Source organism: Balaenoptera musculus, chromosome 15 (genome assembly GCF_009873245.2).
Source record: "Balaenoptera musculus isolate JJ_BM4_2016_0621 chromosome 15, mBalMus1.pri.v3, whole genome shotgun sequence".
Classification (NCBI taxonomy): Eukaryota; Metazoa; Chordata; class Mammalia; order Artiodactyla; family Balaenopteridae; genus Balaenoptera; species Balaenoptera musculus.
In genome coordinates this window covers 40,189,314-40,214,200 of record NC_045799.1, presented here as the reverse complement: position 1 = coordinate 40,214,200, position 24,887 = coordinate 40,189,314, and the positions used below count along the sequence as shown (strand labels likewise).

General features: G+C 35.7%; 1 protein-coding gene across 7 annotated transcripts in view; it reads left to right on the top strand.

Moving 5' to 3' along the window:
- The window catches only part of TASP1 (taspase 1), a 316,660-nt gene that overhangs the window by 39,354 nt on the left and 252,419 nt on the right, over positions 1 to 24,887 (top strand). For all 7 annotated transcript variants that reach the window (XR_005016636.1, XM_036827379.1, XM_036827380.1 and 4 more), the window contains 2 exons: positions 3,630 to 3,750; positions 18,048 to 18,132. Coding sequence is in view for 6 of the 7 variants with exons in the window: in XM_036827379.1 (XP_036683274.1) it covers positions 3,630 to 3,750; positions 18,048 to 18,132 (206 nt within the window). In the remaining variant the exon portion in view is untranslated. The remainder of the gene's footprint in view (positions 1 to 3,629; positions 3,751 to 18,047; positions 18,133 to 24,887) is intronic.

The following is a 24,887-nucleotide window of genomic DNA, read 5'->3' as shown; positions in this document are numbered from 1 at the left end:
CTTTAATTTTCTTATATCCCTTTTTCTTAGGTTTTTAAAAAATTTTTATTTATTATTTATTTATTATTTATTTTTGGCTGTGTTGGGTCTTCGTTGCTGTGCAAGGGCTTTCTCTAGTTGCAGCAAGCGGGGGCCCCTCTTCATCATGATGCGTGGGCCTCTCACTATCGCGGCCTCTCTTGTTGCGGAGCACAGGCTCCAGACACGCAGGCTCAGTAGTTGTGGCTCACGGGCCTAGTTGCTCCGCGGCATGTGGGATCTTCCCAGACCAGGGCTCGAACCCGTGTCCCCTGCATTGGCAGGCAGATTCTCAACCACTGCACCACCAGGGAAGCCCTCTTAGGTATTTTTGAAATGTCAAATTTAAACATCGGGCAAGAGTCATTTTTAGAATAATTTAGTTCACTTTGTGATTTCTAACTGTGTATTAGATTGAAATTAATTTTGGAGAGCTTATTTGCTGATATATCCCATTTTAAAGATTGTTGAAATGGCATATATACTGTTATGATCTTGTACATATATTTTGGGAATTACTAAATATGGATGCTTTAAATTTTTCTCACATTTCAGTTCCTTTCTCACATACTTTGAAAGATATATGTGATTAGGCAAGGGAGGTTATGTAGAGTAAAAAAAAAAAACCCTTGTAATATGGTGGTAATTTACTTGTGCTTACTTGTACAATCTCTCTATTCAGTGTCATAGAGGCTTCTGACCTGGGTCTTTATATGTTTGGACATATGGGTTCAGGCTTTTGAGCACGAACCACCCGCTCTTGCTTGGCCCTGCAGTAAACCTTTCTCTGCTGCTCCCCCAATATACATACATACATACATACATATATATACATATATATATATGAAATAATTCAGGGCAAGGATTCAGTCTTTATCTGTTCTAAATCATAGTCCTTCTTTAGTTGTGATCTCTTTCCCAAGATTTAGTTGTGAATTGATTTAAGTGGAATATTCACTTGGAAGGCCTTATTCAAACTCGTTACACTTAATTACGCACTTTCTTTCCTTCATCTTATAAAATGCCCCGTTTTTATTAATGGTTTTATTTATCTCTCAAGTTTGGAAGTTCTGGTCCTTTTCTCTCTCTTTCTATTTCCTTTTGCCTGCTGCTGTGATTTCATATCAAGTGGTTAATGTTTCAAGCCTGCATTGTAAAATAGCCTCCAGTTTGGTCTCTCTGATTTCAGTTTCCTCCCCTTCCTTTTCATGTATCAATAATATGTGAATGTCAGTTTATGTTTCCTTGGCCAATATACTCATCTTGACTTTTTCTTCTACAGAAAGCTTGAATGGCTTCTCATTATTTTCCCAATCAAGTCCAGATTCTGATGAGTGGCATGGAGCAATCTCCATATTTGGCTCCAGCCAACCATGTTTCCTAAATGTGTCTTCTGTGACTCTGACACTTTACGGCTGCCTACGTGTTGCTACCTGCATATCCATCAAGTGGAATTTTCTAGCCCCCTGACCAGTCTTTGGTTTTGTTTTACATCCTTCAGGAAGTCTGCTATTAACTTCTTCATCTCATTCTGGGCCATTTCCTTTTGAATCCTCAAAGTACTTATTGTTTGTATCACTCACTTTCTATTTAATTATACAACCCTTTTGTTGTTTTCCAGTCTGTGATCTTACTTCTAAAATTCTTTGGACAATTAGATTTTCTAACTGCATTAGAACAAAAGCCCTGGTCTCAAATACCTGACCCCTTTGCTCAAGTTATAGGTACACATTAGGGAGATCTTAATGTTGTGGTCTGTTTTCCTTGGATCCAGGAAACTGGGGACATTTGTAGATAATTTTGGGCATTTGGTGATCTTTAGGTTGGTAAAAAATTGCCCTGGTTTCCTAGATAATATTGGTCTTAGCTTAGAACATAGTTAATTTTTCTGTATTGACTATGATTTCTGACTCAGATATTCTCTTGCGTTTGGCTATCTCGTTGTCCCAGCACCATTTATGGAAAAGACTATACTTTCTTTTTTCTTTGTTTTTTTAATACTGTAACTGAAACTTTATTGTATATATATTTTCACTTACTAAATTGCTGAACCCAGTAAAGTAGTATTTGTTTTCTGCTTTTTTAAAAAAATTAATTTTTATTGGAGTATAGTTGATTTACAATGTTGTGTTAGTTTCTGCTGTACAGCAAAGTCAATCAGTTATACATATACATATATCTACTCTTTTTTAGATTCTTTTCCCATATAGGTCATTACAGAATATTGAGTAGAGTTCCTTTTGCTATACAGTAGGTTCTTATAAGTTATCCTTTCTTTATTGAATCGTTTTGGCATCCCTGATGAATTGACCATAAGTGTAAGGCTTATTTCTGGACAATTCTATTGCATTGATCTACATGTCTGTTGTTAGCTATATGTCCATATCACACTGTCTTGATTAATTTGTAGTAAGTTATAAAACCTAGAAGTGTGAGCCTTCAATTTATAAAAGAAAAAAAGTGTTTTTCTTTTAAAAATTGTTTTGACTATTCTTAGTTCCTTGCATTTCCATATGAATTGTAAGATTAGTTTGTCAATTTCTGCCAAAAACGGCAGCTAGGATTTGATAAGGGATTGTGTTGAATCAGACCAATTTGGGGAGTATTGCCATCTTAAAGATATTAAGTCTTCTGTTCTATGTACATGGATGTCCTTCCATTGATTTAGGTCTTTAATTTTTTTAAAACATGTTTTATAGTTTTTACTGTACACCTCTTACACTTCTTTTGTTAAATTTATTCCTATTTTATTCTTTTTGATGTTATTGTAAATTGAATTGTTTTCTTAATTTCATTTTCAGATTTTTCATTACTAAGGTATAGAAATACAACTGATTTTTGCATATTGAGCTTATATTTGCAATCCTTTTGAACTTTTTTATTAGTTCGAATAGTTTTTTAGTGGAGTTTTTAGGATTTTTTGTATACAAGATCATGTCATCTTCCAATAGAGGTAATTTTACTTCTTCCTTTCTAATCTAGATGCTCTTTGTTTTTCTTTCTTGCCTAATTGTCCTGTTCAGAATATCCACTATAATGCTGAAAAGAAGTGGTGAGAGTGAACATTGCTGTGTTGTTCCTGATCTTAGGGGAAAGGGTCTTTTGCCATTAATTATGATGTTAGCTCTGGACTCTTGTAGATGCCCTTTATCATGTTAAGGAAGTTCCCTTCTATTTCTAGTTTGTTGAGTGTTTTTCTCATGAAAGGGTATTGGATTTTGTCAAATACTTTTTCTCTGTTAATATGATCATGTTTTAAAAATTTGTTTTATTCTTTATTTTATTAACATGGTGTATTACAATGAGTTTCAGATATTAAACCAAACTTGCTTTCCTGGAATCCCTCTTGTTCATGGTGTATAATCCTTTCATATTTTGCTGCATTTGCTTTCCTTGAGGATTTTCATGTCAATATTCACAAGGTATATTGGCCTGTAGTTTTCTTTCCTTATGATATCTTTGCTTTGTTTTGGAATCAGGGTTGTACTGGTATTATACAATGAGTTGGGAAGTGTTCTTTCCCTTTCTAGTTTTTGGAGGAATTTATGAAGTGTTGACATTAATTCTTCTCTATGACTAATGGTATTTTAATGTTTGTTTTTATCTTTTAGGATTCTCCTTTTACAAATGCAGGAATGGGATCTAATCTAAATCTCTTGGGTGAAATTGAGTGTGATGCCAGCATAATGGATGGAAAATCCCTGAATTTTGGAGCTGTTGGAGCACTGAGTGGTATGTGAACATTATAACACATTATCTCTATTCTTAGAAGAAAACTGACTGTTACCATTTCATTCCTCCTAAAGACTTAGCTCAGTTGTTTTCGTCATTCTTACTTGGAATAGTGTTGAAAACAAACATTGTTTTCTTTTACGGAATTTAAAACAAAATCTTACCTACAGATAGAAAGAAAACAGTGAAATAGCTTATGTCCAAGTCTTTGGTTAGAGTTTGATCATCCTCCTCCATCTCCTCAAGAGATTACAGACATGTAAAATGGGAGTTAGCATATTCTATTAATTTTGCAATTATTTGAATACACAAATAATATATTTTTATTGTTAAAAAATTCAAATGATATAAATAAAATTTACCTTTGATCTTCCAAATCTTTCCTTCCAAAACTCTCATTAGGAGGTTTAACCAGTAAAATAATGTGCATTTATCCATATTGATATGTAAGAGAAACATAGTTTTGCACATATTTAAAAAAAATCAATGTACATATTATTTTGAAACTTTCTTTTTTTCTTTAAATAGGATGTCTTGGAGATTTTTTTCCACATCAGTACATATAAGATATAAATGTTTTGCAGTTTACTTATTAAAACAAAATATACATGAAGGGCACAGGTTTTTAAAAAAAATATTTTATTGGAGTATAGTTGATTTACAATGTTTTGTTAGTTTCTGCTGTACAGCAAAGTCAATCAGTTATACATATACATATATTCACTCTTTTTTAGATTCTTTTCCCATATAGGTCATTACAGAATATTGAGTAGAGCTCCTTTTGCTGTACAGTAGGTCCTTATTGGTTATCTATTTTATATATAATATTGTGTATATGTCAATCCCAATATCCCAGTTTATCCCTCCTCCCCTTCCGCCTGGTAACCGTATGTTTGTTTTCTGCATCTGTGACTATATTTCTCTTTTATAAATAAGTTCATTTGTACCATTTTTTAGATTCCACATATAAGCGATTTTAAGTATAAAACTTCATTAATTTCTAGATGTATATAGCCATGTAAACCACCACCAAATCAAGACATAAAACATTTCCATGTCAAAATATAGAACATTTCCAAACTCCCAGAAGGGTTCTTTATGCCTCTTCCTAGTTTATACCTCTTGTACTCCCCTCCTACCCTCTCCCCCTTGTCCATTAATTCTGACTTTAGGCACCATAGATTAATTTGCCTGTTCTTCAAATTCCTATGAATGGAATCGTACACCTCTGTGTCTGGTTTCTTTTGCTTAATGTTATGCCTGTGAGATTGATTTATGATTTGTGTCATAGTAGCTTTTTCTTTTGTGTTAGTAGCATTTTATTGCATGAATATAAAATAACTTATTCTCTTGGTGGATATTTAAATAATTTCTAGTTTTTGACTGTTACGAATAAAACTCCAGTGCATATTTTTGTGCATGTCTTTTGGTAGACATATGTACTTATTAATATTTCCCTTGAGTATAAACCTAGGATTTGGAATGGTAAGTTTAGGTACATATGTACTTTGCTTTAGAAGATACTGTCAGACAGTTCTAGAAAGTAGTTGTTACAATCTATACTCCCACAATGTATGAGCATTTCAGTTACTCTGCATCCTTGGCAATGTTTGATATTGATATTCTTTTTAAAATTTAGTCATTTTGATATGTGTGTAGTGGTATTATTGTTTTAATTTGAGTTTCTCTGGTGACTAATGATATTGAGAACCTTCTCATATGCTTATTGGCCATTTAGATGTCCTTGTTGTGCAGTGTGTTCAAGTCTTTTGCATACTTTTTATTGGATTATTTTTTTTATTGATTTGTTGGAGTACCTTATATATTTTTCATACAGATCCTTTGTCAGATACATGTATTGTGAATATCTGCTCCCAGTCTGTTGCTCACTCTTCTAATGAAGTTTAAGTTATCAACCTTTAATGTTATGGTTAATTTTTATTGTATTTTGTTTAAGAAATCTTTGCCTACCCAAAGTTTTGAAGGTAGCTTCCACTGTTTTCTTTTAGTAGTTCTATTGTTTTTAACCCTTCACATTTAGCTTTCTTATCAAGCTCAGATTCATTTTAGTGAGGTAGGAACTGAAATTAATTTTTTTCCCTCTTATGGATATCCAAATGGCTCATTGCCATTGTCAATAGAAAGGACAGTTCTTTCCTCATAGAATTGTGTTGGCAAATCAGGTGACTGTATGTGTAATGGTTTGTTTCTATACCTTCTATTCCATTAATCTGTCTATTGCCAGTCCCACACTGTCTTGATTTCTGTAGCTTTATATTGTATTTTGATAATTTGATAGTGTAAGACTTCCAACTTCCTTTTTCTTTTTTTTTTTTCCCTTAACAGTTGTATTGGCTATTCTTTTTTTTTTTTTTTTAATAAATTTATTTTTGGCTGTGTTGGGTCTGAGCTTTCTCTAGTTGCAACGAGTGGGGGCTACTCTTTGTTGTGATGCATGGGCTTCTCATTGCGGTGGCTTCTCTTGTTGCAGAGCACAGGCTCTAGGCGTGCAGGCTTCAGTAGTTGTGGCAGATGGGCTCAGTAGTTGTGGCTCATGGGCTCTAGAGCACAGGCTCAGTAGTTGTGGCGCATGGGCTTAGCTGCTCCGCGGCATGTGGGATGTTCCTGGACCAGGGCTCGAACCCATGTCCCCCACATTGGCAGGCGGATTCTTAACCACTGTGCCACCAGGGAAGCCCCTGTATTGGCTATTCTAAGTTTATGGCAGTTTCATAAAATTTTTAGAATCAACTTGTCAATGTCCATAATAAAACCCTGCTGAGATTTTGACTGGTATTGCATTGAATGTATAAAACCATATGTGGACAACTGACATCTTAACAATATTGCATATTCCTGTTCATGAACATGAAGTATGTACATTTGTATAAATATTATTCATTTCTTTCTCAGCAGTGTTTTATGGTTTTTAGTATAGATGTCTTTTACACCCTTTTTATTAGATTTATTCTAGATACTAAGTTTTTTTGATGGCTATTGTAAATATATATTTTAAAAATCAATATCCAGTTATTTTTGTATTTAGAAATACAGTTGAGTTTTGTGTATTGGACTTATATTCAGTGGCCTTGATGACTTCACTTATTAATTCAGGCAATTAGAAAAATAGATTCTCTTGTAATTTCTGTATACACAGTCACATCATCTTTGAATCATGGCAGTTTTTTTTTTTCCTTTCTAATATTAAAAAATTTTTTTTTCTTGCATTATTGTGCTGGCTCTGACACTCGGTACAATATTAAATATAAGCGGTGATAGTGTGCATCCTTGCTTTGTTCCTGGTCTTAGAGGGAGAGCATTAGATATTTCACCATACTGTGTGCTGGTAGTTGTAGGATTTTCGTAAATGCTCTTTATCAGATTGAGGACGTTTCCTTCTAGTCTTAGTTTGCTGATAATTTTTATTTTAAATGGGTTATTGAATATCATTAAGTGCTTTTCTGCATCTTTGGCTTTTCTTTTTTATTTTGTTAGATATGATGGAATTTATGGTTGATTTTTGAATGTTAAACCAACTTTTCATTCCTGGCATAAAGTCAGGATTGTAATTTTTTATCTTTTTCACATTCCACTGGATTTGATTTACTGATGTTTAAGATTTTGACATCTATGTTTATATAATAGATTGGCTTTAATTTTACTTTCTTAAAATATTCTTTTTAGATTTTGGAATCACGTTATGGCTGGCCTCATAAAATGAGTTGGGATTTTTTTTCCCCTCTATTCTTTGAAAGAGTGTGTGTACAGTTGGAATGGTTTTTAATTGTTTGGAAAATTCATTAGTTATTTTGAATCATTGGAGTTTTCTTTTTGGGAAGTTTTAAATAAATGAGATTCAATTTCTTTACCAGTTATAAGATTATCTATATTTTTTCTTACGTGTGTTTCCCAAGGAATTTGTCTTTTTCATAGGAGTTGTCAAATTTATTTGCCTAAAGACTTTATTGACTTCCAATTTAATGTCACTGTGGTCAGAGAACATATTCCGAATGGTTCCAACCCCTTGAAACTTTCTGAGACTTGCTTTATGGCTCAGCTTATGGCGTATTTTGATGAATGTTCCATGTGTACTTCAAAAGAGTATTCTGCAATTGTTGGATGTGTATTCTATGTATGTCAACTAGGTCAATTTACTTATTCATTGTTCCAATCTTCTGTATCTTTTCTGATTTTTGTTATAGGTAAGAACAGCATTTCAATTAGTTTTAATTTCTTTTATTATGAGATTTTATTGGTATTTAATGAAATTTCATATTTTTAAAGGCCATTAGCATTTCTCTGTGAACTGTTTATACTTCTTCTGTGGCTTGCCTTTTACCTCTGTTTATAATGTGCTTTATCATATTGGAATTTAAAATTTTATTTGTCAAACTTATTACTTTCCCTTTTGTGGCTTTTGTATTTTGCATTTCTTAAGGTTTATCTCACTCATAATTGTAACTACAGTCACTTACATTTTCTTCAAATACATGTGTAATTTATTTTTCATTGGCTTCTTGAATGCATTGTTTGTTGATCAATTTCCGAATTGATCAGCAAGTTGTCCCTATATAATTTATTGAATAACAACAGTAACGATAATATTAAGTACCATTTATTGGGTGAGTATTACATACATACCATGCGATGTTCTCCGATAGTTCATGTATGTTAAATCATTTAGTTCTCACGATAACCTTCTGAGGTCAGTACTCTTATCCCCGTTTTATAGGTGAGGAAACTGAGACACAGGAGAGATTCAGTAGTTTGTCCAAGGTTACTGTATCAGTCTGGGTCCAACTAGGGGACAGAAACCACACAGCATTTTAAACAGGAGAAGCTTAATGTAAAGGGCAGAGGGAGACTACCCAGGTAAGGATAAACTTAGAAGGAAGTTCAGACCTCACAGAAAAAGGTGTGGCTGCAGCCGACTGTTTGACAGCCCACTTTTTTGCTGGGTTACCCAGGCCACAGCCACTGTGAGAGCAGAAACAATCCTGGGGGCCTCAGGCTGATAAGTGGGCACACAGAGGCCAGGAAGCCATGGGAATTAAACCTTTGTTTGCAGGATGAGGATTGGGCTTTTGGCTCCCTAGACAGCCAGCCCCACAGGATGCTTTGCTATGGGGCTGAGGAGAAGGTGTGGGGATCAGTGACTTGAGCTGGGCCTGGTCCTGTTCTTTCTGGGGCTGTCAGCTATGCTGCTGTGGCCTGAATCAGGAGTTGGGGAAAACATGGTAGCCAAATGCTGGAGAAAGCTGCACCCGCAAGCGCTTAGCACTGGAGAGAACCTTGTGGACCAGATAGTGAGAATAACTGGTGCTCTCCTGGAGCCTGGCTGGCAGGCCACCTTTTCCTCCTGCACTGTGTCTCCAGTGCCCTCTACTGACAAAGCTGACCCGTGTGCCAGCTGGCAAAGAAAACATAGTTAAAAGGCCCATATCCACTTTCACCCATAAGGCAACCAAGGGTGAATTTATAGCTGAGAAGCGATAAATTGATAGCTGGTTTATAACAGTCTGACTCCCATCATTCTGTGTTCTTTCCACCTCTCATAGATAGTCCATCCTTTTCCTATTCATTTGAAATACTATCTGTATCATGTATTAAATATCCACATGCACATGTGTTTGTGTCTCAACTTTAGCTTTATTCTATTCCATTGATATATTTGTCTATTTTGTACCGAAACCACACTCAATTAGAATAGCTTTTAATAAAAAATGGTTATCTTGTAAGGTGAATGAATACCTCTTCATTTTTTTACAAAAAATATTTTTCATTTTTTTTCCTGATGAATTTAAGAGTCAGCTTGTCGTGCATCATAGAAATCCTTTTGAAGCTTTGATGGAGAATTTATAGCTTTGAATTTGTAAGTTAATTTTGTAATTATTAATGTCTTTACAATATTGAATCATCACATATAGAAATAAATTTATTTATTTATTTATTTATTTATTTATTTATTTATCACACACACACACACACACACACACACACACACACACACACTGTATTTTATTTTTACAAGAGATAAATAGACTGACACCAAGCATTGTACATGGATGACCACAACAAAAGCAACAATGATTGCAATTACCAAACATGAAACACACTCATACTATGTCATAATATTGACATTCAGTCCAGTAATCCTCCACTGTAACAGCTCCTTTACTTTGCAGTGAAAATTGATTTGTATATTCTTTGCCTCTGAGTCCTTGTGGGATTTTTTGTTTTTTTAATTCAGACAGAAAGTCACAAAAATTATACTCATCCTCATCAGTTCACTCAGTCCCATGTAATTAATTTTTTTTTCATCTTGATCTTTTGTTAGCACTTTTATGAGTTCATCAGTTTTTCATTAGAGTTCTGAAAATGCTTATTCATTCAGTTCAGCAGTACAGTCAGTTACCAGAAACCTGTACTTGTCAGAGTCTTTTCCATGAATTTCTTGAAGATGAAACCCTTTTATAGGAACATATTTGCAAAAGCATCAGAGTACACCCAGAACTGTCTGTAAATGACAAAAGACTTAAAAATGACCACAGTTAAAGATTTGATGAAAGTTCATAATAATGCAGTTGACAAGAAAATTAGTTATTTCTGAGATATACATTTTAAAGTAATAACTAGGATTATTACTTATAACATTATACCAGAACATATAAGATTTTTAGAAATTTCATGTAATGTCTGAAACATTTATATTAACATATTTCCATACATATTTCCATACAAATACAAATATAAGATTTTTAGAAATTTCATGTAATGTCTGAAACATTTATATTAACATATTTCCATACATATTTCCATACAAATACAAATATAAGATTTTTAGAAATTTCATGTAATGTCTGAAACATTTATATTAACATATTTCCATACAAATAACCCAATGAAAGTTTAGTATTAGTTGTTTTGTTTGTTTGTTTTTTTATACTGCAGGTTCTTATTAGGCATCAATTTTATACACATCAGTGTATACATGTCAATCCCAATTGCCCAATTCAGCACACCACCATCCCCACCCCACCGCAGTTTTCCCCCCTTGGTGTCCATATGTCCATTCTCTACATCTGTGTCTCAACTTCTGCCCTGCAAACCGGCTCATCTGTACCATTTTTCTAGGTTCCACATACATGCATTAATATACGATATTTGTTTTTCTCTTTCTGACTTACTTCACTCTGTATGACAGTCTCTAGATCCATCTACTTCTCAACAAATGACTCACTTTCGTTCCTTTTTATGGCTGAGTAATATTCCATTGTATATATGTACCACATCTTCTTTATCCATTCGTCTGTTGATGGGCATTTAGGTTGCTTCCATGACCTGGCTATTGTAAATAGTGCTGCAATGAACATTTGGGTGTATGTGTCTTTTTGAATTACGGTTTTCTCTGGGTATATGCCCAGTAGTGGGATTGCTGGGTCATATGGTAATTCTATTTTTAGTTTTTTAAGGAACCTCCATATTGTTTCCCATAGTGACTGTATCCATTTACATTCCCACCAACAGTGCAAGAGGGTTCCCTTTTCTCCACACCCTCTCCAGCATTGTTGTTTGTAGATTTTCTGATGATGCCCATTCTAACAGGAGTGAGGTGATACCTCATTGTAGTTTTGATTTGCATTTCTCTAATAATTAGTGATGTTGAGCATCTTTTCATGTGCTTCGTGGCCGTCTGTATGTCTTCTTTGGAGAAATGTCTATTTAGGTCTTCTGCCCATTTTTGGATTGGGGTGTTTGTTTCTTTAATATTGAGCTGAATGAGCTGTTTATATATTTTGGAGATTAATCCTTTGTCTGTTGATTCGTTTGCAAATATTTTCTCCCATTCTGAGGGTTGTCTTTTCGTCTTGTTTATGGTTTCCTTTGCTGTGCAAAAGCTTTGAAGTTTCATTAGGTCCCATTTGTTTATTTTTGTTTTTATTTCCATTACTCTAGGAGGTGGATCAAAAAAGATCTTGCTGTGATTTATGTCAAAGAGTGTTCTTCCTATGTTTTCCTCTAAGAGTTTTATAGTGTCCAGTCTTATATTTAGCTCTCTAATCCATTTTGAGTTTATTTTTGTGTATGGTGTTAGGGAGTATTCTAATTTCATTCTTTTACATGTAGCTGTCCAGTTTTCCCAGCACCACTTATTGAAGAGACTGTCTTTTCTCCATTGTATATCTTTGCCTCCTTTGTCATAGATTAGTTGACCATAGGTGCGTGGGTTAATCTCTGGGCTTTCTGTCTTGTTCCATTGATCTATGTTTCTGTTTTTGTGCCAGTACCATATTGTCTTGATTACTGTAGCTTTGTAGTAGAGTCTGAAGTCAGGAAGCCTGATTCCTCCAGCTCCATTTTTTTCCCTCAAGACTGCTTTGGCTATTTGGGGTCTTTTGTGTCTCCATACAAATTTTAAGATGATTTGTTCTAGCTCCGTAAAAAATGCCATTGGTAATTTGATAGGGATTGCATTGAATCTGTAGATTGCTTTGGGTAGTATACTCATTTTCACAATGTTGATTCTTCCAATCCAAGAACATGGTATATCTCTCCATCTGTTGGTATCATCTTTAATTTCTTTCATCAGTGTCTTATAGTTTTCTGCATACAGGTCTTTTGTCTCCCTAGGTAGGTTTATTCCTAGGTATTTTATTCTTTTTGTTGCAATGGTAAATGGGAGTGTTTCCATAATTTCTCTTTCAGATTTTTCATCACTAGTGTATAGGAATGCAAGAGATTTCTGTGCATTAATTTTGTATCCTGCAACTTTACCATATTCATTAATTAGCTCTAGCAGTTTTCTGGTGGCAGTTTTAGGATTCTCTATGTATAGTATCATGTCATCCGCAAACAGTGACAGTTTTACTTCTTCTTTTCCAATTTGTATTCCTTTTATTTCTTTTTCTTCTCTGATTGCCATGGCTAGGACTTCCAGAACTATGTTGAATAGTAGTGGTGAGAGTGGACATCCTTGTCTCGTTCCTGATCTTAGAGGAAATGCTTTCAGTTTTTCACCATTGAGAATGATGTTTGCTGTGGGTTTGTCATATATGGCCTTTATTATGTTGAGGTAGGTTCCCTCTATGCCCACTTTCTGGAGAGGTTTTATCATAAATGGGTGTTGAATTTTGTCAAAAGCTTTTTCTGCATCTATTGAGATGATCATATGGTTTTTATTCTTCAATTTGTTAATATGGTGTATCACATTGATTGATTTGCGTATATTGAAGAATCCTTGCATCCCTGGGATAAATCTCACTTGATCATGCTGTATGATCCTTTTAATGTGTTGTTGGATTCTGTTTGCTAGTATTTTGTTGAGGATTTTTGCATCTATATTCATCAGTGATATTGGTCTGTAATTTTCTTTTTTTGTAGTGTCTTTGTCTGGTTTTGGTATCAGGGTGATGGTGGCCTCATAGAATGAGTTTGGGAGTGTTCCTTCCTCTGCAATTTTTTGGAAGAGTTTGAGAAGGATAGGTGTTAGCTCTTCTCTAAATGTTTGATAGAATTCACCTGTGAAGCCATCTGGTCCTGGACTTTTGTTTGTTGGAAGATTTTTAATCACAGTTTCAATTTCATTACTTGTGATCGGTCTGTCCATATTTTCTGTTTCTTCCTGGTTCAGTCTTGGAAGGTTATACCTTTCTAAAAATTTGTCCATTTCTTCCAGGTTGTCCATTTTATTGGCATAAAGTTGCTTGTAGTAGTCTCTTAGGATGCTTTGTATTTCTGCGGTGTCTGTTGTAACTTCTCCTTTTTCATTTCTGATTTTATTGATTTGAGTCCTCTCCCTCTTTTTCTTGATGAGTCTGGCTAATGGCTTATCAATTTTGTTTATCTTCTCAAAGAACCAACTTTTAGTTTTATTGATCTTTGCTATTGTTTTCTTTGTTTCTATTTCATTTAGTTCTGCTCTGATCTTTATGATTTCTTTCCTTCTGCTAACTTTGGGTTTTGTTTGTTCTTTCTCTAGTTTCTTTAGGTGTAAGGTTAGATTGTTTACTTGAGATTTTTCTTGTTTCTTTAGGTAGGCTTGTATAGCTATAAACTTCCCTCTTAGAACTGCTTTTGCTGTATCCCATAGGTTTTGGGTCGTCGTGTTTTCATTGTCATTTGTCTCTAGGTATTTTTTAATTTCCTCTTTGATTTCTTCAGTGATCTCTTGGTTATTTAGTAACGTATTGTTTAGCCTCCATGTGTTTGTCTTTTTTACGTTTTTTTCCCTGTAATTCATTTCTAATCTCATAGCATTGTGGTCAGAAAAGATGCTTGATATGATTTCAATTTTCTTAAATTTACTGAGGCTTGATTTGTGACCCAAGATGTGATCTATCCTGGAGAATGTTCCGTGCGCACTTGAGAAGAACGTGTAATCTGCTGTTTTTGGATGGAATGTCCTATATATATCAATTAAATCTATCTGGTCTATTGTGTCATTTAAAGCTTCTGTTTCCTTATTTATTTTCATTTTGGATGATCTGTCCATTGGTGTAAGTGAAGTGTTAAAGTCCCCCACTATGATTGTGTTACTGTCAATTTCCTCTTTTATAGCTGTTAGCAGTTGCCTTATGTATTGAGGTACTCCTATGTTGGGTGCATATATATTTATAATTGTTATATCTTCTTCTTGGATTGATCCCTTGATCATTATGTAGTGTCCTTCCTTGTCTCTTGTTACATTCTTTATTTTAAAGTCTATTTTATCTGATATGAGTATAGCTACTCCAGCTTTCTTTTGATTTCCATTTGCATGGAATATCTTTTTCCATCCCCTCACTTTCAGTCTGTATGTGTCCCTAGGTCTAAAGTGTTTCTTGTAGACAGCATATATATGGGTCTTGTTTTTGTATCCATTCAGCCAGTCTATGTCTTTTGGTTGGGGCATTTAATCCATTCACGTTTAAGGTAATTATCGATATGTATGTTCCTATGACCATTTTCTTAATTGTTTTGGGTTTGTTTTTGTAGGTCCTTTTCTTCTCTTGTGTTTCCCACTTAGAGAAGTTCCTTTAGCATTTGTTGTAGAGCTGGTTTGGTGGTACTGAATTCTCTTAGCTTTTGCTTGTCTGTAAAGCTTTTGATTTCTCCATCAAATCTAAATGAGATCCTTGCTGGGTAGAGTAATCTTGGTTGTAGGTTCTTCCCTTTCATCACTTTAAGTATATCATGCCACTCCCTTCTGGCTTGCAGAGTTTCTGCTGAGAAATCAGCTGTTAACCTTATGGGAGTTCCCTTGTATGTTATTTGTCGTTTTTCCCTTGCTGCTTTCAATAATTTTTCTTTGTCTTTAATTTTTGCCACTTTGATTACTGTGTGTCTCGGCGTGTTTCTCCTTGGGTTTATCCTGTATGGGACTCTCTGCGCTTCCTGGACTTGGGTGGCTATTTCCTTTCCCATGTTAGGGAAGTTTTCAACTATAATCTCTTCAAATATTTTCTCTGGTCCTTTCTCTCTCTCTTCACCTTCTGGGACCCCTATAATGTGAATGTTGTTGCGTTTAATGTTGTCCCAGAGGTCTCTTAGGCTGTCTTCATTTCTTTTCATTCTTTTTTCTTTAGTCTGTTCCGCAGCAGCGAATTCCACCATTCTGTCTTCCAGGTCACTTATCCGTTCTTCTGCCTCAGTTATTCTGCTATTGATTCCTTCTAGTGTAGTTTTCATTTCAGTTATTGTATTGGTCATCTCTGTTTGTTTGTTCTTTAATTCTTCTAGGTCTTTGTTAATCATTTCTTGCATCTTCTCAATCTTTGCCTCCATTCTTATTCCGAGGTCCTCGATCATCTTCACTATCATTATTCTGAATTCTTTTTCTGGAAGGTTGCCTATCTCCACTTCATTTAGTTGTTTTTCTGGGGTTTTTTCTTGTTCCTTCATCTGGTACATAGCCCTCTGCCTTTTCATCTTGTCTATCTTTCTGTAACTGTGGTTTTTGGTCCACAGGCTGCAGGATTGTAGTTTTTCTTGCTTCTGCTGTCTGCCCTGTGGTGGTTGAGGCTATCTAAGAGGCTTGATGGGAGGCTCTGGTGGTGGGTAGAGCTGACTGTTGCTGTGGCGGTCAGAGCCCAGTAAAACTTTAATCCACTTGACTGTTGATGGGTGGGGCTGGGTTCCCTCCCTGTTGGTTGTTTTGCCTGAGGCAACCCAACACTGGAGCCTACCTGGGCTCTTTGGTGGGGTTAATGGCAGACTCTGGGAGGGCTCACGCCAAGGAGCACTTCCCAGAACCTCTGCTGCCAGTGTCCTTGTTCCCACGGTGAAACAGAGCCACCCTCCACCTCTGCAGGAGACCCCCCAACACTAGCAGGTAGGTCTGGTTCAGTCTCCCCCAGGGTCACTGCTCCTTCCCCTGGGTCCCGATGCGCACACTACTTTGTGTATGCCCTCCAAGAGTGGGGTCTCTGTTTCCCCCAGTCCTGTCGAAGTCCTGCAATCAATTCCCACTAGGCTTCAAAGTCTGATTCTCTAGGAATTCCTCCTCCTGTTGCCGGACTCCCAGGTTGGGAAGCCTGACTTGGGGCTCAGAAGCTTCACTCCAGTGGGTGGACTTCTGTGGTATAAGTGTTCGCCAGTCTGTGAGTCACCCACCCAGCAGTTATGGGATTTGATTTTACTCTGATTGCGCCCCTCCTACCGTCTCACTGTGGCTTCTCCTCTGTCCTTGGACGTGGGGTATCCTCCTTGGTGAAGTCCAGGGTCTTCCTGTCAATGATTGTCCAGCAGCCAGTTGTGATTCTGGTGCTCTCGCAAGAGGGAGCGAGAGCACGTCCTTCTACTCCACCATCTTGGTTAATCTATCCGAAATAAATTTATTTTAAGAGCTAGTACAGAGATCTAAGCTTTTCCTTTCTTTGATACTTTATACATTCTTTGGGGGGGGCAGAGAAGTTTTTGGTGTTTAGCTAAATATCTAGTTTTGTTTTAAGGCAATCTGGTGACCTTAATTTGAGGGTGTTTTTTAAATTTAAAAAAATTTTTTTATTTTTGGCTGTGTTGTATCTTCGTTGCTGCACGCAGGCTTTTCTCTGGATGCAGCGAGCAGGGGCTATTCTTCATTGTGGTGCACAGGCTTCTCATTGTGGTGGCTTCTCTTGTTGCGGAGCACGGGCTCTAGCCAGGCGGGCTTCAGTAGTTGTGGCACACAGGCTCAGTAGTTGTGGCTCGCGGGTTCTAGAGCACAGGCTCAGTAGTTGTGGCTCACGGGCTTAGTTGCTCCGCGGCATGTGGGATCTTCCCGGACCAGGGCTCAAACCCGTGTCTCCTGCATTGACGGGCGGATTCTTAACCACTGCGCCACCAGGGAAGCCCAATTTGAGGTTTTTAGTCTCTTTGAATCCCACTTCTGTTTTTGTTGTTGTTGTTGTTATTAATAGCGTTCTGAAAGGCATCCATAGGTTAGTGGTTAAGGGCATGGTCTCTGGCATTAGCTGCCTTTGTTAAAATCTCAGTGTGTGATCCTGGGCAGGTAACTTAACCTGTGTAAATGTTTCCTCTGTAATCAGATAGGGTTTATAACTGTACTTATGTGATAGAGTTGAAGGATCAGTTAAATAATCTGATACATTTAAGGGTTTGACACTGGGCCTGGCGCATACTGGATCCTAAGTTTCTGTCACTGTCTTCTGTCATCATCATTGTCATGTTTGTCATTGTCATTGTCATGCTAGCAATTTTTTTCATGCTAATACTTTCTGTCCTATTTTTCCTCCTAGGTAAGCACCCTTTTCTCACTGTTCACATTTTGTTTTCCCTTCTGGAAACAATCCAAACCATATTTTAAGTCTCAATCTTGTATATACTTGGCCTCTTCTCCCCACCCTTACCCATTTGTAGGACTTTCTCTTTATTCTTTCTTGCAGGTGAGATTTAAAATTTTTGGCCATTAATTTTTCTCCCCAAGGTAAATTTGAAGCTGTTTGTAATCATGTTTATTCTTTAGAGGAAATACATGGTTTTGATAATAGATGCCAAATTTTCAGTTTATTTTTAAAATTCTATACTGAAATCTATTAAAAAGGAACTTAATTTAAATTTGTATTATTGCAAATTCAGTCTTTGCTGCTGTAGCACATGACAAAATGAGAATATATGTTTTATATTTGTTCTTATATCTGTAAGTATTCATATATTTGTCGATTTGATCCTTATTTTTCATGATACTTAACGGTTTTCATTAGTATATTTAAATAAAGTTTTCCATGATATTTAAAAGTTGTCATATTGAAACAGCCGCAGAATTGAGTGGGAAACTTGAAGACTTTTTGACTTCATTTTCTACCAATTTTATTTTATAGGAATCAAGAACCCAGTCTCAGTTGCGAACAGACTCTTGTGTGAAGGGCAGAAGGGCAAGCTCTCAGCCGGCAGAATTCCTCCCTGGTAACTGCTTTGTTCTTCGACTTTCCCTGGGTCTTTGGTCTTTGGTGCATGCAGTGTTTGAAGGGTATTTTTATCCACAGAAAGCTGATGCAGTTGGTTACACACCAGCAGTAGCTTGCCTTTGAGAGGAAGACACACTTTGTTCTGTGATCTTGGAACATTATGAATACTTGATAAGCTCTGGTTAGAATAGAATATTATGGATTAAAGCAGAAAAGAGATCAGTTAATTTTAGGTTTTGTAGTCGATTATAGAGATGCTTTTGCTGTTAATAAGTGTTCAACTGGGGTCTTTTTATTATAAAACTTTAAAGTATCATACATGTTTGAGACCAGAGTCTAAACTAATTTTTAATTTTGAGAAGTTCTTAGAATAAAAGAATGTAATTTTTCTTTTCTGGAGAAACATATTGTGACACTAAAATTAGTAAAATTACATCTTTTCTCCAGCATTAACATATAATTTTCATTAAAAGAAACTTTGAACTTTTCAAATATTTATGAAAGTAGAGAGAACATTTGAAAGAGCCCTCATGAACCTACCATCTAGCTCCAATAATTATCAATATTTTTGCCCTTTGTCTATCTCATGCATCTCTTTCCTATAGTATTTTAAAGTAAATCCTCACCATCGTATTTCATCCTTAAATAGTTTTGTAAATTTCTCTGTTTACAAAATCTAAGTACCATCCTGTTAACATGCCTAATAATATTAACAAATATGCCTCAATACTGTCTTATACTCAGCCATCTTATACTTCAGTACTATATGTGTTCAGTATGCCTGAACACATTAAAGTTACATTAATACCCTCTGTTGAAAGTTGTGACAGTGGTACTATAGAAATCACTTTATTTGACTGTTATAATTTCAAGTCATAGAAAATAAATTAATATAGTTTTGAAAAATCTTGAAACCTTTTACCCAAATATATTCACGATATCCCTGTTTCCCATGTCAAGAAAATGAAACATGTTAAGAAATGTTAAGAAAGTGAAACATTACCAAGAGATTTGAAGCTGCCTAGACTGGACCCTTTCTAATGGCATCCTTATCCATTTCACTGTCCCATACCCTTACCCTGACCCCATCACTGGACCTGCCCCTAGGTAACAATTGTCCTCAATTTTAGCTTTTCTCATTCTCATATATTCCTTCATAGTATTAAACATATACAGTACAGGCATACTTCGTTTTATTTGGCTTTACAGATGCTGCATTTTTTACAAATTGAAGGTTTGTGGCAGTTGTACTTCAAGCAAGCCTATTGGTGCCATTTTTCCAATGGCATTTGCTCATTTCATGTCTCTGTGTCACATTTTGGTAATTCTCACAATATTTCAAACTTTTTCATTATTATTATAGTTGCTGTGGTGCTCTGTGATCAGTGATCTTTAATGTTATTCACTACTATGACTTGTTGAAGGCTCAGATGATGGTTTGCATTTTTTAGCAATAAATTGTTTTTCAATTAAGGTATGTACAGTGTTATTTTAAGCATAGTGCTATTGCACACTTAATAGAATACAGCATAGTATAAACATAATTTTTATATGAACTGGGAAACCAGAAAATTAGTGTGACTTGCTTTATTGCAATATTCACTTTATTGTGGTGGTCTGGAACTGAACTTGCAATATCTCTGAGGTATGCTGGCACTCTGATTTTCTAAGTCTATATAAACATGTACATAGATATACAAAAAAGTTCTGGAAAGAAGGTTACCAGACTCACCATAATTACCTCTAGGAAGGAGAAAGGAGGGAACAAGATGAGGCAATTGTCAAAGGGGATATGTGCAATATTTTTATATTTTACAAAGATAAAATATATGCGAAAAAGTGATGGCCATCTCTGTATTAAAATTGTATCATAAAGTGATCCTACAGTTGTCTGGAACTAGTGATCTAATTTTCTCACGTACATAGTTCTTCAGCTTTATTTTTTGTTTTCAAAATTGCTTTGACCATTTTAGGCATTTTGCATTTTCATGTGAATTTTAGAATTAGCCTGTCAATTTCTGTGAATAACCTGCTGGAATTTTGATTAGGTTTGTAACTTATCCATTTTTTAAGGTCTTCTTTAACCTCTGAACAGTGTTTTATAATTTTCAGTGTACAGATTTTGCACAGTTTTTATCAAATTTATACTTAAGTATTTCTTTTTGATGTGATAAATTGCATATTTTAAAAAGTTAAATACCAGTTGTTCCTTGCCAATATAGAAATATGATTAATTTTATTATATTGATATTCTAGCTTAGGAATTTGCTAAATTCATTTGTTCTCATACTGTTTTTACAGATTCCATAAGATTTTCTACATAGATAGTTCTGTCTTCTGGGCATAAAGATAGTTCTTTAAGTAATAAAGATACTTATTCTTTCTAATGTGGACTCCTTTAGTTAATTTCTTTTTCTTTATTACACTGGCTAGCACCTCCTATGCAATGTGAAATCAAAGTGTGAGAGTAGACATCCTTGCCTTGTTTGTAACCTTAGGGAGGAAGCATTTGTTCTTTTTACCATTAGGTATGATGGCTGCTATAGGTTTATCATAGATGCTCTTTATCGTGTTGAGAAAGTTCCCTTCTTTTCCTAGTGTGCTGAGAGTTTTTAATAGGAATGGGTATTGTACTTTTTCAAATGCTTTTCTGCATCTGTTGCAATGATCTTATAATTTTCCTTATTTTGTCAGTTAATATAGTGATTGGTTGATTTTCGATTGTTAGAGCAACAGTTGTATTCCCGGGATAAACTCCACTTTGTTATAATGTATTATCCTTTTTATATGTTATTGGATCCAATTTGCTAACATTTTGTAAAGAATTTTTGCATCTATGTTTATGAGAGACATTGGTCTGTAGCTTTCTTGTAATGTCTTTGGTTTGGGTTCATTTTGCTTCTTGAATATGTAGGGATATATAGTTCATCAAATTTGGAAAATTTTTGGCTATTACTTCTTCAGATATTTTTTTCTGATTCCCCCTTCTCTTCTATCTTCCAGGATTCCAATTACACGTATATTTGACCTCTTGTAGTGGTCCTACAGATCACTGATAATTTGTTTACTTTTGCCATTCATTTTTCTCTTTGTTTCATTTTGAATAATTTCCATTGCTGTTTTGAAGTTCACGAATTATTTTTTTGGCAATATCTAATCACCTGTTAATCCCATCCAGTTTATTTTTCATTTCTGACATAGTTTTTATCTCTAGAAGTTCAATTTGCATCTTTAAAAAATGTCTTCTATGTATCTACTTAACATGTTTCATATTTCCTGTAGCTTCTTGAGTATATGAATACAATTATAGTAACTGTTTTAATATCTTTGTTTCCTAATTCTGTCATCTTTGTCATTTCTGGGTTGTTTTCAGTTGAATGATTTTTCTCATTATAGGTTACATTTTCCTGCTTCTTTGCATGTTTGGTAATTTTTTATTGGATTCCAGACATTGTGAGTTTTGCCTTATTTTGTGTTGGATATTTCTGTATTTTAATTCTAGGATGCGGTTAATTTATTTAGAGGCAGTTTCATCCTTTCAGGTCTTGCTTTATAGTTTGTTACATGCAACTAGAGAAGCATTTAGCCTTTAGCTAATTTTGCTTTGCTGTCGGGCAGAACCTTTCTGAGTACTATAACAGATGCAACTAGACTGAGGTTTTTTACTTTGGTGGGAACAGGAGCTGTTTCTGGCCCTGTGTGAACTTGGGGATTGCTTCCTCTAAAACTTCCATGTTATTCTTTCCCAGGCTTTGGATGATTTCCTCTTACACATACACTGATCTGTACTCAGCTGAAGACTATAGGGGGACTCTGTAGATTTCTTGAGTCATTTCTCTGCACAGCTGTCTCCTCTCTGGTTCTCTGCCCTGTGAACTCGGCCACCTGGGCTTCTCTGGATGCCCAGCTCTCTGTCTTCAACTCAGAGAGACTGCAGGGCCCTGCCTGAGTTCCTGTTCCTGTGCTGTGGCCGGAAACTCTCCAGGCAGTAAGCTAGGGCAATCATAAGGTTTACCTTGTTTGTTTCCTTTCTTTAAAGCATCACTGTCCTGTGCTACCTACTGTCTAATGCCTGAAAACTATCATTTTCTGTATTTTGTCTGATTTTTCTTTTCCATTGGTTCAGGCAAGAGTGTAAATGTATTCCCTGTTACTCCATCTTGTCCAGAAGCATAAATCTCTCACATACCTGCAAGTTCACAGTATACCTGCAGTAGTTTAAAAAAACCCAAATTCCCTGAGTATCCTAAATAAATAAAACAAATTTATCATGTTTTTACTTTAAGCTTGTTTACGCACAACCCTAATAAGTCTAGTTATCTAATTTCTATAATGATAATAGCTAAAGTTTATTGCATTTGTACACTATGAGAAGCATTGTTTTATGTGGTTTGCGTGCATTATCTCATAAAATCATTATATGATTTATGAGGGTAACACACATTTTGCCAACAAAGAAACTGAGTACCATACTTGACACTGTTATGCTATTAAAAATTTATGGAGGGCTTCCCTGGTGGCGCAGTGGTTGAGAATCTGCCTGCGAATGCAGGGGACACGGGTTCGAGCCCTGGTCTGGGAAGATCCCACATGCCGCGGAGCAACTGGGCCTGTGAGCCACAACTACTGAGCCTGCGCATCTGGAGCCTGTGCTCCACAACAAGAGAGGCCGCGATAGTGAGAGGCCCGCGCACCGCGATGAAGAGTGGCCCCGCTTGCCGCAACTAGAGAAAGCCCTCGCACAGAAACGAAGACCCAACACAACCAAAAATAAATAAATAAATTAAAAAAAAAACGAAAAAAAAAAATTTATGGAGTCTGTCCTTATCACATTAGAAGCAGCAGATTAGAACCCATAGAGTAGAATCCTTTTATAATAGTAAGAAATAATGTTTACACCCATTTAGTTATTCATTCACTTACCCATTCCTTCATTCAGCAAATATTTTTTGTTTACTTCCTGTATGCCAGGCATAGAGGTAGAAGAACTATCAAAAGCAGATGGAGGACTTAGAAACTGTGGTCTTCTGGTGTCATCTGTTGAAGAGGCAGGTGACTCTGTGGGGGCAGCAAGGCACTGGGTGTTTTCTAAGAAGTCTTTAAATAAAAAGTTCATCTGTCTATATATCTCATTGAGGAAGACAGGGAGTGTATTTGTTTCAGCTGTATCTAAATTCTGTTAGAATTTTATAAACTCTTATTGCTTTGTTAGAAAAACACTCAGCAGAACTTTAGGCAGAATGGTATTTCTATTAGCTGATAATTTTTTATGTTTTAATTTTCTGGTTATTGCCACCATGATATGATGTATTATTTAAGTATTGGTGTTTGGTCAGATTAATAGAATATTTGATATCCTCATAAATTTGGTGGGCCTACTATCATAAACTGTGTCGTATTTTCCTAAGTTTATTTTATTTATAAAAGTAAATAAATTTTATTTATTTTTACTCTTTCCTCCTTCATTGTGATAGGGTACAACTTTGATAGGCATAGCCATCTAGAACAGGGGTTGTCAAACTATGGCATGTGGGCCAAATCTGGACTACTGCCTGTTTTTTGTAAATAAAGTTTTATTGGAACACAGCCATACCCATTTGTGTACATATTGTCTATGGCTGCTTGTGCTCTGCAAAGGCCAAACTGAGTTGTTGCAGCAGAGACATCTGGCCACAAAGCCTAAACTGTTTACTATCTGGCCCTCTACAGAAAAAAAATTGCGGAGTGCTACCCTAATATGTTATAGAATAAGTTATAATTTTTGGAAATTATGTTTCTTTTGGTGAAAAAGGGAAAGCTAGAAAAGCATTGTTGCTCATTAGACGCTCAGATTTTTTGAGATGCAAATTTAATTTTTGGTACATTGTTTATTTAAAAATACTATTCAATCTACTGTATTTCATAAATTCATTGATTTTAGTACCTTTGTTGTATGAATGTGAAAAGAAAATTTAAAAACCTATAGATTAAAAGAAACATAAGAGAGCTATCAACTAATCAGGAGGTATGGATGGGTTAGTTGGGTTCCCCTTCAAACAAAATAGTTTAAAAGGCAAAAATAACAATAATAGCAAAAATTTTATGAGACAATCAGGGAAATGTGAACATCGATTGAATAAACTATTTTTTTTTTTTTTTTAATTAATTAATTTATTTATTTATTTTTGGCTGTGTTGGGTCTTCGGTTCGTGCGAGGGCTTTCTCTAGTTACGGCAAGTGGGGGCCACTCTTCATCGCGGTGCGGGGACCGCTCTTCATCGCGGTGTGCGGGCCCCTCACCATCGCGGCCCCTCCCGTTGCGGGGCACAGGCTCCAGACACGCAGGCTCAGCAGTTGTGGCTCACGGGCCCAGCCGCTCCGCGGCATGTGGGATCTTCCCAGACCAGGGCTCGAACCCGTGTCCCCTGCATTAGCAGGCAGATTCTCAACCACTGCGCCACCAGGGAAGCCGAATAAACTATTTTGATTCTAAGGATTTATTGTTAATTTTTTTAGGTGTGAATTGGTTATGTTGTGGTTATTTTTTTTAGAAAGTTATTTTTTGAGATGCATGCTAAAATATTTATATTTGAAGTTATATGATATCTGAGATTTGCTTCAAAATAATCTGGGTGGGAGTATAAATGAATGAGATTAGCAATGTATTAACAACTGATGAAAATGGGTGATGATCCTTTGGGTTCATTACACTATTCTCTGTAATGTATATGTTTGAAAATTTTTGTAATAAAATTTTAAGAAGAGTTAAATCCT